Genomic DNA, 19,941 nt, shown 5'->3' on the forward strand with positions numbered 1-19,941 from the left:
TGATACCCCAGCAGGTTGGCTGCCAGCTCAATAACTGAGAAGGGGATCTGCGTGTTTAGGAGAATTCACCAAAATGCAGAGGGTGCAATTAGCAGGTTCACATTTGACGCTGTAACTGATAAAGAATAACTAAAGCAAGACCTGTGTTTTCGCAGCACCCCGCATCACTGAGGAATCCTGATAATAACAGCTGCCCGCATTTCTCCTCAGGTTTCTCTGCCTGCAGCCCGGCAGGGCTGTGGTCACTGGGAGGTGTCGGCAGCGCTCCTGCCCCTTCGCTGGGAGCTCATCCAGCTCTGTGTAACAGCCTCCAAATAAAAAGGGTGTCACTATTGATTAGAAGAGAGGTTTACTAGGCTAGTTGTATAGAACTGTTAATACTGTTTTTGAGGGCATGATTCATTGTTACATGAATCTCTGAAATTAAGGATGACAAAGATCTAGTGATAAGGATGATAAAGACCCAGTGATTTATCTCATACCCCCTTTGCTCCTGCAGAATTGTTCCCTCAATTACATTTGCTAATGTTTTCTTTTGTCTACTCTTAAACGTCTGAAATTATTCGGCTTTCACACTTCGAGAGGTGTTTTGTTTTGTTTGTTTGTTTTGGTTTTTGTTGTTGTTGTTTCTTTGTTTGGGGGGGGCGGTTCTTGAAAGGCTAATAGATCTTGATGCTATACACTCAAGCTTTTTACATTATCTGCAAATACTCCTCCTGCTTTATGGACACTCCATAGTCGTCTCTTAACCAACCTTCACAAATCTAGTTAAGTCGTTCCTTCAATCCTTAAGAATTTGCTTGCTGCTTTCACTGGAAAGGGATATGCAGTTAATATTCACAGTGGGAAGGCAGGTGGTCTGTTCCTTCCTTATTCAAGTGGTTTTGCACTGACCAGATAGGGGCTCTGTTAATTAGCCCTCCCTGTAGAAACTGCAGAGCAAATAAGCTGCCCGTGCTTCGGAAGCAGTGCTGGTTTCTCTATGCTGCACAGACTACAGACTCGGCTACTCTCTCTGGCACAACTTTCTGTTGTCAGAAGTGTCATGTCTATCATAATACAGAATTTCATAAATTTAAGAGACTATCACATCCCATTTTGAATACACAGTCTTCCCCATTTTGCTGCCATACTGTACTGCAAACTAATTCTTCAATTATTGCCCCCTTTTATTTTTTTTCACCATGCGTTATTATCCCAGCCATACCATCTACAATTATTCTGAATGATTACATTTTGATATGGGAAAGAGAAGTATCCTAAATAGCACCTAAAACACTTGGGCTGGCTGCTTCAGCTTTACTCCTTTTCATGTTGATGGATGGATTGTTTCCTTAAAATTTATGTTTATTGATTTTTTTAGTATAGTACTATTACTAGTGGTTAGATTAGGCATGGTACAAGCAATTTTTATATGGACAGGCACAACCACAACACCTTATTTTAGACTCGCAAGGAAATTTTTAGCCATTTCTGACATTGTTTATTTCTGAGCCTAACCAGAGCCAGGACTGTTAATGTGTGATTAAGTCAAGAATTTAGAAAGTTAGGAAGAAGTCATTAGCAAAAATAAATTTTTTTCAGGGCTGGACCTGAACCATATTTCCATTTATACATATTTGAACTCATGTAACAACCCTCTCTTACTGGGTCTTTTCAATAAAAGGAGTAAAATTAGAAAGAATAAAATGCAAGAAGACCATTAAGAAATTAGGATGCCCAAGCAAGAAAAAATAAATAATATTTAAGAAATTATCAAATCATGCAATCATAGAAGAAAGAAAACAACTTCTATTTGACCTTGAATGTACCATTTATTCAATAAGAAATAAAAAAAAGCTAGAGGGTAGTTGTTTCTTGTCATTATACTGTTGCTGATTCTGTGGTTAGTTATTAATTTTATTTTTTATGATTCACAATCTGCTCTTTGAAATATGCCATATGCTCAAAGCAATTCAAGGATGACAACTGTCAGAATTACTCCAATAAAAATTGCCTAAATGAGGAAGATTTACTGCAGTCTGATATTTCTGTTGAAATCCCCTCCTTTCTTTCCCCCACCGCCCCTCAGACCTGTAGACTACAGCTTCTCAAATACACAGTGAAGCCTGAGTCAATTTTAGCATCAAATCACAGCTTTTGGGGAACTTCTTGAAAGTACTGTCTATTTTAAAGAAGTGATAAAGCTTCTGGGCTAAGGCTGCTATGACAAATAAGAGAAACCATGTGCGTGTGTGTTTATGTATATACATGTATGTGTTAAATGAAGACCCTATAATTAGTATGCAAATTCAAAATAACTTTGCTGAAATCACAAGCAAGCATGAGGACTTAACATGTCAATGTCTGCTTTATGTATATCTAATAAAAAATAAATTGGAAGAGTCCTGTATTCTGGCAGCAGCAAACCAAAATCAAGGCAAATTTCTTTCTTCCCAGAAGAGGTCTGAAAGGTGGATAAAAATCCAGCTGAAAGCTCCAATCAAAACACATTTTGTTAAATGCTACCATTTCGTTTTTTTCCTTCATTTTGTTTCAGTCTATTTATTAATGCAGTTTCATTTATTTCTATTCATCTTGAAGACAAATCTTTGTCCTTCTATAGAATTACACCAAATAGAATGTGATAAAGGGAACTTTCTTGCAATTATGATGTCGGTGCAGCCTGTCAGCGCACAGGGGATGGAAATGAGGTTGGGGACAGGGAAGGGAATTCTAATAGACACCATGATACATACAATGAACGCAGCGATATCCTGTGAGAGAAAGACTTGTCAAGCTAATCAGATCTTCTATAGCTAGGTAAAGGCAGTAACGGTAGCGCTAACCTTGTAAAGATGCTGCTGCTGCTCCTCTGACATCATCAGGTCATGGCTGTCCATCACGATGGATTCCATGTCAATCAGCCAATCCCAGAGCTCCTGGTATTCTGAATCAAAGTCCAAAAGGCTGTAGATAAGGAACAAAATGTATTATGCATAAATACTGTGTAGTTGTTAAAATCTTGTATTAGAATAATATATTCTTGAAAACTCATGATGTTCCTAGTTATATTTCTAAAGAGACATTCTGTATTATACAGAGTGGATGAAAATGAAAGCTGAAATCCAATTTAAACCAGTGCCATGACCTAAATTCAGTGCCTGATGCCAAATCCTGACAACTGTTGGCATACTGCATTTTCTTCAAAATATTTGAAATAGAAATCCCCCATAGATGTTGCTGTTTAATGGTTTTTAAAGTGCTGACCTTATATTGAGCAAACTTTGCAACAATCATCTTGATATAATTCATATAAAAATATTATTTTCATCAAAAAATGACTCAATCCGTTCAGCCGTCCCTCTGCTGTCTATCTGCCTATCTCTGTAAATATCCTACATTTATTTTCATGGATGAGTAGCTAGCATTTCAACTTAACGCCTTAAGATAGGCTTGAGTGAATATGGTAAGCCAGTGAGAACTAAGGCCAGATACAGTATTAGACAGGTGTTCCCTACAGACATGTAAGAAACAAAGGTAAGGACAGGAAGTCAAAACAATGAATCCTTGAATAGCCAGCAATCATTAAAATTCAAAGGAGGATCACGACGGTTTTCAACAAAATAAATCATTAGAATAAGGAGCTTAAAAGGATTAATGTGATTCTCTATTGAAAGCCTGGTGAATAAGTAAAGCATAGATTCTTCTAAAACAGTGTGATACAAGACAGAAGGTACATGCTGAAAAACTGCACATTCGTCAAAAAGATATCCCTTGAAAAGGATCTTAAAACTTGCAAAATTTGAACTAACAAAAGCCTTGTCAGTAGTATCAAAAAACTCCCATATTGAACACACAATAGTGCATGTTCCACTAAAGCTAATTTCTCCAATTATTAACCTTTTTTTTTAAGCAATGCCATTAAAAAAATAGCAGTATTTCAACAGAGAAACAATAGATTAACATGCTTTTAATATTATTAATACTATCACAGTTTAAGTTGTTAGTAACTAGAGTGCCAGATGCATGACAATTTTGAAAGCTTATAAAGTTGTGAGAAGTAGGACTGTCTTTCTGCAAGAAAGCAAGCAAGAGAGCATTTGCCTTCTGTATTTTTATTTTCGATGAGCTGACAACAAAGGAAGTCTTGTATAATGCACAAGTGTTGATTTCTGCTTCTGAAGTAACTCTCTAGTTTAATCCACTGTACTTAGGATACTTTACTCAATAATTTATGAGGTGCACTTACTTAAAATTGCTTGCTGCCCTGAAAAGGTAAGCAATGATGCTATTATAAAGAAGAGCAAGCATAAAAGGGCAAGTTACTATTGTTGAAATATAATAGTTTCATTTGGAGTTCAGGGCTTTTCTCCTGTTCCGGGAGGTATTTGACTCAGATATCATTCGGAAACGAAAAAAAAACAAAACAAAACAAAACTGAGCTCCATTTTGAATGGTGTATTTGCAGTGATACTGAATCTTTATCCCTTCCCCAGAAAACTGTATAACCATTCTGTATCTTCAGTATCTACTGCTCCTTCTTTTCCATTCTGTCTTATCCAAATATTATCCCAAGTGATAAAACTGACAGGTAGTTATTAAAACATATGTTTTATGATATCGGAGCCTAGATTTCATCTCTGTCATGGCTTAACTTCAGCTGGCAACCAAGCGCCATACAGCCGCTCATACGTTCCCCCCACCTCAGTGGGATGGGGGAGAGCACCTTGTGTGTTAGGATAAAGACAACTTAATAGGACAGTAAAGAAAGATAAAATAATATTAAAAAAGAAAAAAAGTATATACAAAACAAGTGATGCACAATGCAATTGCTCATCACCAGCACATCTCTGAGCAGTGATTGCCCACACCCGGCCAACTCCCCCAGTTTATATACTGAGCATGATGTTATATGGTGTAGAATATCCCTTTGGCCAGTTTGGGTCAGCTGTCCTTGATGTGCCCCCTCCCATCTTCTTGTGCACCCCCTCGTTAGGAAACCATGGGAAGCTGAAAAGTCCTTGACTGTTTAGCAACAACTAAAAACATCAGTGTATTACCAACTTTATTCTCATACTAAATCCAAAACACAGCATTACACTAGCTCCTAGGAAGAAAATTAACCCTATCCCAGCTGAAACCAGGACAATCTCATATAAGTCAGTACAGATTCCATTGGACTTGACTGGTTTCTACCAGTGAAAATCTCAATCAAGATATGAAGATGATGGGAATCAAAGCCTACGTCTAATGTTTGTGACCTGCTGCTGCCAGAATGGGATGGGATGCCTTTGGAAACTGCACCATGAAGTGGACTGGGATTTTACTATAATGGGCAGAACATGTTCTGGATCCAAACAACTGCTTTGCATCTATAGAACTATATTTTAGTTTCGGTTCAATTTTGTCTTTATTGGTGTAACAGAATGAATCAATACTTTAAAGACACACAAACCCACTTTTCTTTGATCTTTATAAAACCCAGATAGGACTAGGAAATAGCTGAACATTTTGATTTCTAGCTAAAGTTATAAACAAAAACTCAAAACAAAGCAAAGAGTGAGAGAAACACAATTCACTGGAAAAAGCCCAGAAAGGGATGCGATATGTAATGGGCACTGTTTCCTTCCATAGTTTACATACTTTGTCTATTCTTCTTTTTTTTGGTTGTCTGCTGTAAAATAAAGTCATCTGGGAGCATTTTTAAGCCAACCAGCTATGGCGGTGATTTGCCTGAGCCTGAAGATAGTGAAGACAGCCTACAAGTCATCATCTATGTGTTTTTCTTTGTTGTTGTTGTTGTTGTTTAATTTGATTGCAATATTTTTAACAGTTCTAAAATAACTCTGATAAAAAAAAAAAGTTTTGTTTTTAAAACAAATGCCTCACTTCTAAATGGATGGGTCTACTTATTACTATCATTTGGAAGAGGATGTAAGTTACTGAGCCACAGAAAACATATTCAGAAAATCCAGCAATTATATGATCAGTGAGAGGTTAAGATTAAAATGAACCTGTCAATATTTCTTTTTTATTCAGAATCTAGTTTTCCTGGGCTTAGCAGATATTTTTTTCATTTTGCCAGAGGCAGAATCAGGGAAAGCATAACTTCTGAAATACTGATGCGTGTTACAAATGCAAGAACTATAGAAAAGATCTGAGTTTGGTTGATTATCCAAATCCACTAATCACTAAAAAAGAAGAAATCAGGTCATCTGCTTATGGAAAAAAAAAAATTCTCTATTAAAACTACTTAAACATTGCCAACAAGAATGCCTAATGCTAGTTAAAGGACAAGTAACTTTAGCTTCCTTAATACAGGTTTGTTGGTTAATAAGCTAAAACCATTAGGTACATAATAACTAAAATGACATTAAGAAGTATATTTTTATCTTGGTAAACAGGGAATCAGATATGCAGAGTTGCATGTCTAATCCCTTGAACCCTAAACATATTTCTTAAAATGTGGACATCAATTTATTATTTTGAATGAAAATTCATGAGCACCTTTCTCATGAGAAAACCAGTTCATCTGTGGCATTAATAAATAAAAAGGAATGCGAAGCTATTTCCATCAGCCTTTTTCCCCATGTTTAACACATACTTCCAGTTTGTATTATTTCTTTGATGGCATAACTCACATGGTATGTAGAAATACTCTAAACACACTGGTATGCCTACCAAAAAAATTCAGCCAAACAAAAAGTTCTTTCAAGCCTCTGGGTCATCATTTTTTTGAATTCCTTTCTGTACATATGTTTTTATTAGCAGGATATAGGAGAAATCAGAGAGAGTTCTGACCTTAACAGTTTTAAATCTGCCTTATATTCTGCATACTTGAAGCCCCTTTTAATGCAGCTATCACAAAGCTGCATCCATGAAGGCCCCATATTAGGTGATGACAGGATCCCAGGATCTGTCCTTCATGTTGTGTAATGGTGTTGTAAATATTGTAACCATATCTCCCAATAGTACCTGTATAAATTCCTCCCCGGGAATGGAATATCTCCAGCCAGATCTGCTATAACGTTTTACAGCTGCTCTCAACTCTCTTGGTCACCTCTTGCTGCCTGGCTAGCTGGTGTTCTCCTGCAGTGGATATTCCATTGTTGAGCCACTAGGGACTGGATGGACATAAGGGCCCAGAAAGGTGGCCACAACACAGAAAAAGTAGGGAACACTAGTAGATTACCATTCCCGGTAATAAGAATGTAATTATAAGTGCAAACAAGTGCATATAAGAGCCTATTTGCTTTACACGTGTGGTATGCAGAGTTACAAACTGGATTTTTCCATGAGGCTTAAAGCTTTATATCTCCTGTCCTCAATAAAATCAAATGTCTGTTGATGTCTCACTGTCTTACGTCCCCACAAAATTTCAACCTTAAGTCTTGCTCACATTGAACTATGGTTGCAAAATTAGAAGCTGTTTTTGAACATGTAGCCCCCGGTGCACATTTATATACATATACACACCAATTCAGAACAAATTATTTTTATGTCTGGCACTAGCTGCACTGGTGTGTTTGAGAATCTGACAGATTTCTGCATATGTAATCAAGATCTCAGTAATCCTACATAATTAGCCCACATCAACTTTTCTAAAACAGTCATCTTTCTGTATAATAAGAGGGGATGTTTACAAGGCTCATTTATCTTTACAGTCAGTAATTTCATAAAACTGTGTTTCCAAGACCTCAACATTGAGTTAAGAATTGGAAAAGGAAGTTCTGAAGATAAAGAGCTCATGAACACCTTGGTCAATGACTTTCCTTGCATATGAAACTGCAGGCAAAAGTTCTGCTGTGTTTACTGGTTATGACAAAACTTGTATCAGGATGATGGTGTATCCAAATAAGCAGAACTAGTTAGCCCCTTCAGACTGCTTTTGCCCCACACTATTATGAACTCACTGGTATTTTCTTATGTTCATTTAAGGGAGATAGCAGTTATTAGATATGGTTTACATTTATTAAAAAACAGACTGAGAAGACCAAGTCAAAGGAAAACACTTAAAATCAAAGCATTCTAGTAAAAAACTGGGATATTTGAAGTGGTGAACTATATGTCAATGGCTTCACATTCATATTTCCTAGTGACTAGTAGAATGAACTGTCTTGTAGAAGTATTAATCCATTATAAAGATGTTTCCTTGAAAGAATGCTTGGAAACCAAAAGACATGAAGGGGAAGAAAAGACATTGGGGAAGAAAAGCCTGAAGCAAAAGGGCACATTACGTTTTTTTAAATCAAAATAATAGATTGCTATTTGATAATGTTAGGTAGTCCTGTGAACTAACCATAATTTGGATCTATTATCCAGAACCCATTATTTTTTACATTCATATATGAAAAAATAAATATATCGAGTTTTTCCGTGTCTCTTGGCCTAGGAAGAAAAATCCTGGTTAACCGGAAGTAAGAAAAAGTATATCATGTAAAAAAACCCCACAGATCAGTGAGAATAAAACAACAAAAAGAATGGTTCCCTACCCATTACTTCCCACTGTGTGAACTTTTGACATATCAGCAAACTCTTCCTTTCGCTTGCTACTACTGTTGTACTGTTCACTGTACAGCTTTAAGGACATCTGTTCAACAGCATCTCTTTGTGCTTCCAGATAGCATAGCTGAACCTCAGCCTAGAATAAGAAAACAAAGAGGAAAAAAACCACAACAGAATTTAGTGGGTGGTTTGTTTTTTTTTTACTTTCAGAAAGAATGCATTTAAAACAAATACTTTTGGACAGCAACAATTTTAACCAAATGATTCACATAATCGTTTTTCTCCTTGCATGACAGTCAAAAAGGTTGAACCATTAATTCAGATAAAAGTACAGTGCATTCCCAGATGCTAGAACTGAACTATTTAGGTCTCTATCAGAGAATGTTCCATTTATTCCATGAGCTGTATACCCAATCAAATGCTGCATGAATGTGTCTAGGCTTGAATGAAAAAGATGTTAGAAATCACACATAATGACAGCATAGGTAGATAAATACAATTACATGACTTCCTGGCTTCAAGACTGACATCGTTAACACATTGCCTGTGCTTCATAATTTATGAAAGCCATACTGCTACAGGTATTTTTTGTTTTAAATAGTAAGTGCAAACAAAACCAAGCTAATCAGTATTATTCAGATTCTGTTTTCTCATATCTGGCATCCACTGCCTACTCAGCAATTTTGATTGCATGAAAAAGGCAATAAGTGAGATTTGCTGTTTTCTATCAGACTCTGTGCCTCGCCAGAAGAATGTTGAATAATATTTGGCATCATAGCTTATTGAATAGACACTTTATTTATTGCAGCTGTGGTGATCAGTTTGATTCTGAGGCTCAGAGAACCAGATGATAAAATCTGCTGTTTGCCACACTTGCCCCTAGGAACAGGACAAAGAACAGAGGGTAGAGTCAGTTCAAAAGCACTTTGGGACCAATACGCTATTGTTTTCTTTTAATATGTTTCACCAAAAGAAATATGCATTGCAAATTGTGATAATGCTTCAAAAACTGCTACATTTGTGTAACTACCTACTCTGTATTTCCCTTAGCAAGAGAAATTTTGTATGAGGACTCTTGCATTTTCTACTGCAGGAGGCAGGGCAGTGAAGAGTTTGCTTGGCTACTGACAGCACAACTGGGTTACCAATCTATGGAACAGCAGCTGTAAAGAGAAAGCAGTGAAAGGGCAAGAGAGGAGAAGGGAATTCTGCAAAATCCAGGAAAAATGCAGGCAAGTGAGGAGAAACTGGCACCGAAGAATGTCAGTAGGGAAAGTCTGAAGGAAGGCTGGAATGTCTTATGCGTATGGTAATAAGGGTGACGTATATTTGCTTATGCCTTGCCTTGGTGCAATTTTTCCCTGAGTAATAATGTGGAAATTCCATTTCCTTTTAAAATTTATCTTTCAAACATTTACAGCTTTCTCTCTCAGTTGCTTCTGGCAGTGAGATTTTTTTTATATTTGGCAGTAAATCCCGATATGTTTTGGAGAAATTAATACAAACAACAAAAAACACTAGCAATTTTCCAAGGATATAGAAGATAAAAATTCCAAGTATACCATGCAGGTCTTGTAGTGTGCACATAAATTAAATACAAGGCTTTCATACCTAGTCTAAAATAGTGGAAAATTAAACTACACAGTGTTATCAATGAATAAACATTACTTGAATACAAGACTAACTAGTTGAGACTGTCTAGTTAGAATAAAATATTAAGGTTTGAGAAAGCTACAAAAGATATTCCTTCAGAAACTGTCATTAAAACTGCTGTTTATAAAACTCAGAAATGATGAAAAGAAGCAAATAAACAAACATGATCACCTTCCTCTTCCCCTTTCAACTGCAGGTACATTTTCCTTTAAATTGATAAATAATCCCCTCCCATAGTATACAGGGCTTCCTGATCAAATTTCTTTTTTGGAAGGATTTTTCATTATTAAGAATAATCTTCCAGCTGAGTATTTTGTACTGTCCATATAAGGCTATGTATTTGTTCTTTGAATTTATTCTTACCAGAAAGCAGTTACTCACTGATAGTTTTTATTTTGGTTATGGTGACCTGACACTTTCAGTGTAAAGCCATTTTGCGAGTGACCAGTAACTTTCTAAAACAATTATATTATCAATCAAAGTTTTCCATGATTTTTTTAAGCCTAGAGGTGAAATCTTGTGGCAAACTTCAAGCAGATAGTTTCCCTGATTTTCAGGATGGGTTTGGAAATCAAGATGAGTAATTCTTGCTTTTTTCCTAGGCATTTTGGGTGCTTTTGTTTGTTTGTTTGTTTTTACTTAGCTGTTGTCAAAATTATGTTTACAGCTCCCTGCTCCCTCCCTGCCCCAGTACTCCAAAAGGAGGGGATTCAAATGTAGCCTATACTCTGGAACCTCAAACGTATGAATTAAAACTATATGAACATGTTATATCCCAAACAGCACAACTATCCCCATGCTTAAGATACACCTTTTTTTTTTTTTTTCATTTTCTAATTTCCTCCTCATATTTTTTTTTTTTTTAATAAGAAATGGGAAAAAAAAAGAAAACAGCTTTTCATAGATCTCTTGTTCTCTGTTCACCTCCGAAAATATTTGTAAATAGGCAAATGTATATACCTATACTGTATATGAAAAATGAGAGAAGAAAAAGGAGGATTAAATCAAATAGTAGGGGAAAGGAAAAACAGGGTGGCAAAGGTAAGTAAATATATGGAGAAGAATGGATGAAAATCCACTGTTTCTTCCTCACAGCTATAAGGCCCTCTTGTACTGAGGATTATGAAGTCCATCAATATCACACACTATGAATCCTGAATACAAGCAATTGTGTCTCAGTTCTTGTACCTCAGATACATGATCCCTCTATAAATCAACTATTTTTTGTTTTAAACCCAATTTCTGTCTTCAACTTTTGCGAATACTTTCAGCAACTCAAACTCAGGCAGTGCAATTTCAGATGGATCTCTCTGATTTCTTTTCTGTACAAATTCATCTGTCTCACTGTTGTACTTAAACATTTTTTGTCCCTGTTCTACTGATATGAACTGCAAATCCAAAGAGTAGGTATTGATCAGTTTAACTCTCAAAAACCTACATTCTGCAGAAGCTGAACGAACAGGCACAAGGCACAATCTAGAAAACAGTACACAGCACAGACATGCAATAAATCAAATGCAGTTTATTTTCGACTCCAAATCTTGAGTGATAATGACGGACAGGTTTTGCAGTATTCTGGCAGAACAAAGTAGCAACTTTATTAATTGCTAATCAAACATAGAAAAGCTATTTATTTTACTTTCTAGCTTATTTTAAGTGTGCATTTTCAGACTGTCTCACATACACTTTCTTGTTACTTAACACAACTGTAAGAGCTTAATCTCTACCACAAACACACCTCTATGGATATGGATATCTAGCAAATCCTGAGAAAGTCTACTGAGATATGCATCATCCCAAATATATACAATAGAAATTGGGTGGGAAGCAATCATTCCTTCACTCTCAGTGCCCCATCTTAGAAATGGAATTCAGGGTGGTTTTGGTTTTATGGTTTGTGGGGGTTTTGTTTGATTGTTGTTTTGTTTTGTTGTTCTTGTGTGGTTTTTGTTTGGTTAGTTTTGTTCTTTGTTGTTTTTTTGGTTTTTTTTGTTTTTTTTTTTTTCCCAAGAGGATATGGCAAGTCAGAATCAGTGAAAAACTGAACATGGAAAAAAATGTCAAGGAATAATACACAGCAGTTGTTTTCCACTTTATGTCCTCTTCTAAGTGAGCATTTTTGCAGTAAAGACACAATAAAGATGTTGATGACTGGTTGCACACTTCTGCAGATTCTCTAACAGTCACTGTCCTAGCAGGATGGTATGACTTTACAATATTCTATTGTAAATTAAACTGAGATATTTCCAATAATCAAATGACAAAATGCTCTCATTTTCCTGAGCCTGGAGGATCCAATCTCTGAACAAGACTATGAAAAAACAGTAATCTCTGGGGAAAAACAGTGAAAAAATTCCTTACCAGTGCCAAATATTCAGTTCTAGTGATCGATTAATAATAGTAAATATTTTCAAGGCTATTGTCAGAAGGCTCATTTTCTAAACAACGAGACCTTACAAATAAACTGAAAGAGCCTGTGGTGCAAAATCTGTTCCTTAAGACTGGCTTTGCATGACAACATAGAATGTCCTTTACTATACAGATAACTACATAACATGAAGGGGTAATCAGTGACAATAGAAATCAAAGAAAATACATTGTATTTCTAGTTAGACCTACATGTTAGAATGACCTTACTCTGAAGTGGAGAAAGACAAAACAGGGGATAGTGGCTGTTACTGTGGGAGGAAGGAGATTGAAAAGTTATATTGTATACAGAGTGTCAAATGAGAGACTCAGAATTTACACCAATGTAAATTGGAGATGAGAACTCAACGCTAGTGTTGTTCTACTGCAAAAATTTGTTTTATTGGAATGTACTAGAATAAGTATCACTGAATTGGTCTTGAAAATAAAGTATTTTCAGACACTGTTTCCTAGGAGCACAAGTCTTTTCTTATGAACTATGATACTGTAAGCAAACTATTCTGTGTTTTAAATATACAAATTATAATACATTCAGTTGAATTTGATTTATGAAAGTATCCTATCTTGCATTATCTTTTCTCTACAGTGTTGTAGAAAAGCTAAACCACCAATACATCAGACTGTAATTACTACAGAATTCCATACAAAATACAGACGTAGTTCAGTTCCCCTGCCATTAGTTGAACTTAAACTACATAAAAACATTGTCTCTCAAATTAAAGCACAAATTTCAGTTTCTGCCAAACAAGGAGGTGGTCAGATGGCATTTTGTAACATATAGACTTAGAATGCTCACCTATACGTGTATTTTATATAAGTGTAAACTTAGCTGCACCATTCTAAAAGGATGCATGTCCCAGCTTGGCACTCTTTATATCTTTGTAATTGGTAAATTTCTTGAGAGAGAAAATTTGGAGTAATTTCTTACCAGAATTAAGTTGATCACAGTAGCATTCATATGGTCACATCCGTGCCCTCAAACATTTTTTTGTTGCTTTCTGTCACAGTTTTCCGCCTATTTCTCCACATTATAAAGTTGTGGAGAAGGTTTTAGTACAGGACATGAAACAGACCCTGGCTTTGTCACAGATGCAGCTACTGAATAGAAGTATGTTCAGTAGTACACAGCTCAAAATATCTTCCATGGAGATGTAGCTTACAGAAAAAGTTCTTTGGCAGACAAACTTGATCATCCACCACTCCATTCCCACAGCCAGACAACAAGTCTTCTCCTGCTGAAAAGACTTAGGATAGAAGCAGTACTTCCAATAAGTCATCCCAGCATTTTAAATGCCATTGTGTGACAGAATCATAGAAACATTTAGGTGGGAAAAGACCCTTAAGATCGTGGAGTCCACCACTAGGCAGCATTAGCCTTCTTGGACATCAAGTGACTTCTTGGAAGTACTGCTTCTACCCTAAGGTTAGGCTTTTGTTATTATTGCTGAAGCAGGATGGTAACTTCCCCCCCATGCTCGCTTAATGAAAACGGGAATCTTGCTGTAGTTTACTTCTTTCTTATTCTGTTGCCCTTCCTGCTTTTGGCTCCCCTGCCTCTTCCATTCTTCATCTTGCATGCTCTTTTTGGGCCTGAATCAGATTAAAAAATAATCCTGTATCATAAAATGTGTTCACTGAGAACTGAACATTTGATAGTCCTATTACAAAGGACACCTTGTGTTTTGATCATGCAGGAAATTAATTCTGTTAATCAGGGCATGCTTGTTACCCCTTAAAAACTTAGCAAAGTGTTTTTATCATCATAAATCTCAGAAATGCTTTTATATTGGTAATAACTTTATCACTTTAGTTTTCAGTGTACTAAAATGATCACGATGACATGAAACCTCCACAGAGAATGAGTAAAATTACAAGACAACAAAATTCTTACTTATTAAAGTACTTAAACACATCCTAGAGTTTAAGTAAGAGCAGTAACAGCATAGTGAATTTGAAGCCTGTCCACAAGAGCCATAAAATGAAATTTTAGATAGACTAGGGCTGTGTCAGAGCGAGCAGAATTTCAGGCAGTTCCCAGAGCCATCAGAAATAACAGGGCACGGGGGGAAGCGAGTAAATAACAGCAATACCTCTTTGCAGGGTTTCCCTTGGCTTTCAGAAATACATATGTTTTTGCCGTTCTGTTATAAAGATTAGGAACATGACCTGTGACTTCAGGACTGTGGAGTGCAAATGCAATCAGTAGCGTGGCTTCAGCAGCATTGTCTGACCAAATCCATGGAGGTGTCCTGATCATGCTGTTAATTTAAAATCTGGACCTCTGGTGTCTAATTCCTGCCTGTCCCCTGTCTTTGGTTCTGTTCAGTGTAATATTAAATACAACACAAGAGTGTGGCATGCCCTGTGCGGCAAACAGATCTCAGCTATGTACCCTGAGAAGTTCCCTGTATCACGAATACTAAAAAGCACTGAAGAAACTATGAAAGGATTAACCCCTCCAGAGACTTTCAAGGCTGTGAATAGTTTCTGACAACAGCATCCAAAAAATGTGAGGTGAAAAAGAGTCCTTGTGAGAATGGGAATTGAAAAATGGCCAGTATCTTTTGCCAATTTTCTTGTCTTGCAAGGGTGCATCTCCAGGCTGCAGAACAAGAGGGTGACAGGCAGGACACAAAAGAAGGGTTTGTAATATTTGGGGCTGTGGAGGGAACAGGATTGCTCTGAAAAATAGAAAGGGCTGTGAGTTCTGGCTGACAACAGGCTGACCACGTGTCAACAATGTGCCCTTGCGGCCAAGAAGGCCAATGGTATCCTGGGGTACATTACGGAGAGTGTGGTCAAGGCAGCTTATCCTCCCCCTCTACTCTGACTTGGTGAGGCCACATCTGGAATACTGGGTCCAGTTCTGGGCTCCTCAGTTTAAGAAGGACAAAGAATTACTGGAGGGAGTCTGGTGAAGAGCTACAAAGATGATTAGGGGTCTGGAGCATCTTTCTTATGAGGAAAGACTGAGAGAGCTGGGTCTTTCAGTCTGGAGAAGAAAAGGCTGAGAGGGGATCTTATCAACGATTAGAAATATCTCAAGGGTGGGTATCAAAAGGATGGGACCAGACTCCTTTCAGTGGTGCCCAAAGTTAGGATGACGAGCAACAGGCACAGACTGAAGCACAGGAGGTTCCACCTGAATATGAGGAGAAACTTCCTTACCTTGAGGGTGACAGAGCCCTGGAACAGGCTGCCCAGGGAAGTTGTGGAGTCTCCTCTGGAGACATTCTAAACCTGCCTGTATGCGTTCCTGTGCAATCTACTCTAGGTGAACCTGCTTTAGCAGGTGGGTTGGACTAGATGATCTCCAGGGATCCCTTCCAACTCTAACCTTTCTGTGATTCTGTGACAGAACAGTGTTTGCTAAAACCAGGCAGAATACACAAATTAAGAAGGATGCAGATCCGGCCGAACCCATAACAGAGTACATTTCATCAAAACTGCCACATGCCTTCTAAACCCTTTGGTGACAACTCTCCACCTGCTGCAAGAACTGTAAGCCCAAACAGTCCCATTCTTGCAAGCCCAGAATAAATTGTCCTATTAAAGTAGCAATTCATCACCACAACCTTCCGTCTTGGTTTCCTCCTTGTCTGGCAGGGAAAAAACTTTATTACAGGAGGTTAGAAGACAGACATGTTGTACTTAAACAGAAAGTTGAACACCTTTCTGGCCAGCCTCAAGATTCCCAAGTAGTCAAGAAGAGGAAAGACTAGTCAGACACAGAAAGTCTTTCCTCAATGTGCTAAAATGGTAAGCTTAATCTTACTTAATTAAAACCTCCACTATTTGCACACTACTGATTGTTCCTACCATTCTCTCTGTTTGCACTTTTAGAGGAATGAAGTGGCTTAAAAAGAGATTGTTAAAGAGTCTGCCTGTCATCCAAAGCACTGATATTTCAAAAAGTCATGCTCAGCTAAAAGGCCTGTGTACCAAGCCATATGGACAGGTGGTGTACCCAGCTCGATCTGCCCTTATGGTCAAAGGTCCCAGTGTTCAGAATTCAGGATAGCACATGTGTGCAAGAGACATTCCAGAGTAATGGTGCACATTCCTTCACCCCCATCTCTGCAGCAGACTGACACGTGCATTTCCGTTTGAAAATAACAAGGGAAGGTAGGTCTTGCAAACCAATACTTCCTAAGGAAAACTACCCAACACATTGCAGGAAGGCATGACTGAGCTAATATAAAAATGTTATGGCCTTTTCCTTGGAAATTTTTCATGGAGATCTACTTTGTGCATATTTTGGAGAAATATCTTTTCTCATCGTCAGGAGATGCACAGCCTTATAGTGAAGCGAAATCTGATGACTTACTTGTAGAAAGTGGCTTCCAAGTAATCTGAATTTATTATGTTGAAAAAATGTCATTTGGAAGTAAATATAAGGTAATTATTTACTTCTTTAAACTTGCGATGTATGAATCTGAAGTTACTTTGGTAATGCATATTGACTTTTAATTAATTTTACCACACTGTAATAGTATTCCTGGTTTATGTTTTGATATCTTTTAATGAACAGAGATTTTTTAATAATTCTCTTTTTTATACTGAAAGGAACCTACATAAAATGTAGAAATTACTAGTAAGATGATGCCATATTACAGGAAAATGTAATATGATTTTTTTTCTGTAAGATTACATCATTTGTGAGCATGTTACATAGTAATTATTCTAAGTAGTATGTAAACAGCTTGATTTTCTTTCTGAATAGCTCCATTTTAAACTTCTATGTGCTTGAGAAATGTTTCATATTTATTAACCTAATAATTAGAAATCTATATATACGTTCAAGAACTAGTTCCAAAATTTCTTATACATATCAAATCACAAACTTGCAGAAGTTCTGAGATAAAGTCTCCTTTTGATTCAATATTTTGAGTCAATTAGTTTGAGAGACTCAACAGTGTCAAACATTTTCAAGCCCAAACTCCCAGACTGAGTGTATCTCAAAGATTCTCGCTGAATGCGTATTTGACTTATTCTGAAATTGAAGCAGATTCTTCCCACGCCTAGACAGTGATATATATCACCCCTAGAGATGGAAATGTTTTCTTACTGTACAATGGAAGTGGTTTGGTTTTGCATTTTGTTTGTTTGTTTTAAAATTAAGATCATGTTTTCTCCTCCTTTTTTTCAACAGCTTTTTAGATATTGATCTATTAATTATATAAAATTGTGCAAATATGAACACGAGACTCTGTCTCCACTGCAAGATTAAGTAACAATATGCAGACTGTGAAGAAGGATAAAAATTACGTTACTTAATTTATTTAATAGTGGCAGAGAAATGAAGGCTAGGTATTTTTATCTGCGCATTATTTTTCCTATCTATATATGTGTGTGAGATATATTTGGATTTTGAGGAAAATTAGTAACAGAAGATTCAAAAAATAATTCTGAGGATTTTAAAAAATATATTATTAGTAAAATTATTAGTAATTCTTGTAGCAAAACATATAGCTTAATATGTTTATTTTTACAACTGCCTTGCCGTGTATAAAAAGCAGGCACAGACAGCTGCGCCTTTGAGTTTATGTATGATCCTCAGATGAGGAGCCTCTTGAAGTACCTGACACCTACTGAGGTAGAGGGAACTGTAAAAAGATAACTGTTTTATACATAAAATATTTGCATTGCTGAGAGGTCAGCTTTGCCACTGCTGACTTCATTGCAATTTGCATACTATTAAAGCATTACCCAAAATGTTTGTAAAATTTAATTTTAAAGCTATGCTGTTAAAGATGTTTCCTGAATCATAAGCACCAAGGACATTTGGGAAATTTGTTAACACTTTGACTGTTACAATATTTCTGTCTCACATTTTGTTTTTATTTAGCCCCCCCACCCCCCAAATACACACTTACTATTTTATTCTTCCATTTTATGACAATGGATCTCATTTTTATGCAAGCTGAGATACTTAAAAACCCCCCACTATGCTGCAAGAGTACAGTAATGATGATAACTTCCCCTTCTATTTCTCAATATATTTAAGTTTGTTAAAAACGTCACTAACTTATTTATTTACTTTTTGCTGGGGGCTGAGATCCAATTATACTCCTATAGACAAGAGGTGATGGTTATGATTTTCTACTTCACTCTAATACAGGCTTTCTCATTAAATCTCACAGCTCAGTAATCACAGTCATCACATTTGTGTTTCAGTGCTGCATTCATGCTCACATTCTCTTCCCCTGGATCTCCTTCCTGCTTCCCCTACCCCCCTCCCCCAAGATCTTTATTTACTCCCTGGCAGAAACCGCAAAATTAAAGATGTAGAATGTGCAGATACAATCTTTGCTTCCTTTGCTCTGCCAGACTAGCACTTCACTCTAAAAGACACTTACTTTGGGAAGTACTGATATTAACTCAGTTACCATAGTATGTGAACTACCGTTTCTCTTTGAAGTACCATAGAGAAGTTGTCCTTAGATGAAAATGGAAAGGATGGAGTAAAGCAGGAGCAACAAGAATTACTTTACATACTAATAACAACAATTTAGTTATCAAAACAGTACAGAACAAGCATGCCTTTATACTATTCTTTAAAAAATTTAGTTTCCTAGGGTTCTAATAGTCTTTTCCTATGGCTCAGGAATGCACAGTAGCACTCAGCCCAGCGCCTGTATCCTTATTTCAAAGAGAATCATTCAAATCGACATCCACCCTGTCAAGAATCCTGACTTTGAGCTGCTAATGCAGAATAAAAATCAATATAAATTTTGATCATTTGATGAATATTTACTTCTTTCTTTGGAGCCTAGGGATTTAGAATTGAAAACTGCTGAATCAAGTCATTTTATTTTTTTGTGTTTGTGCCAACACCAATTTACTACCCTCCTGAAAGTTCCTGAACAAGATGTCTCATGTGGCATACATGTTGGTTTTTCCTGTCAATCATAACTGCATGCCAGTAGGGAACCATAAACATTTTCCTTTCATTCTCTTAGTTCTCTAAAAAGGAATATTTTGATTACTTCCCTGGAAAAGGTAAACTTGTCTTATATAGACATACCGTAGAATGCTTATGTATATTTTTCTAGGACAGCTGCTGCGCCTAAATTGATACTATCTATGAAACATTTCCTTTTCAATATGAGTTGCTTCATACAAAGAAATAGTTTACAATCACTGCAAACAAAGCTTAGTAACACAAAACAGATAAAGATCTTTATTGACACTGTCACTTCTCCTATATATTTTCTGAAAAACTGTCCGAAAATTTTGACCAATATAATTTGCACCCAATGTTTGTGAAAATGAAGATACCAGGAGATAAATAGATCCCACAAGTGAGCAATTAAGATGTGATTCTAGTTTGCATTTCATCTAAAAAGAAATGTACCTTCAATCTTAATAAAA

General features: G+C 36.6%; 1 protein-coding gene across 3 annotated transcripts in view; it reads right to left on the reverse strand.

Moving 5' to 3' along the window:
• The window catches only part of AKAP6 (A-kinase anchoring protein 6), a 232,747-nt gene that overhangs the window by 78,386 nt on the left and 134,420 nt on the right, over positions 1-19,941 (reverse strand). For all 3 annotated transcript variants that reach the window (XM_082057392.1, XM_082057393.1, XM_082057391.1), the window contains 2 exons: positions 8,475-8,623; positions 2,829-2,949 (listed from right to left, as the gene is read on the reverse strand). In XM_082057392.1, coding sequence (XP_081913518.1) covers positions 2,829-2,949; positions 8,475-8,623 — 270 coding nt within the window. The remainder of the gene's footprint in view (positions 1-2,828; positions 2,950-8,474; positions 8,624-19,941) is intronic.

Source organism: Streptopelia decaocto (assembly GCF_964273445.1).
Source record: "Streptopelia decaocto genome assembly, chromosome: 7".
Classification (NCBI taxonomy): domain Eukaryota; kingdom Metazoa; phylum Chordata; class Aves; order Columbiformes; family Columbidae; genus Streptopelia; species Streptopelia decaocto.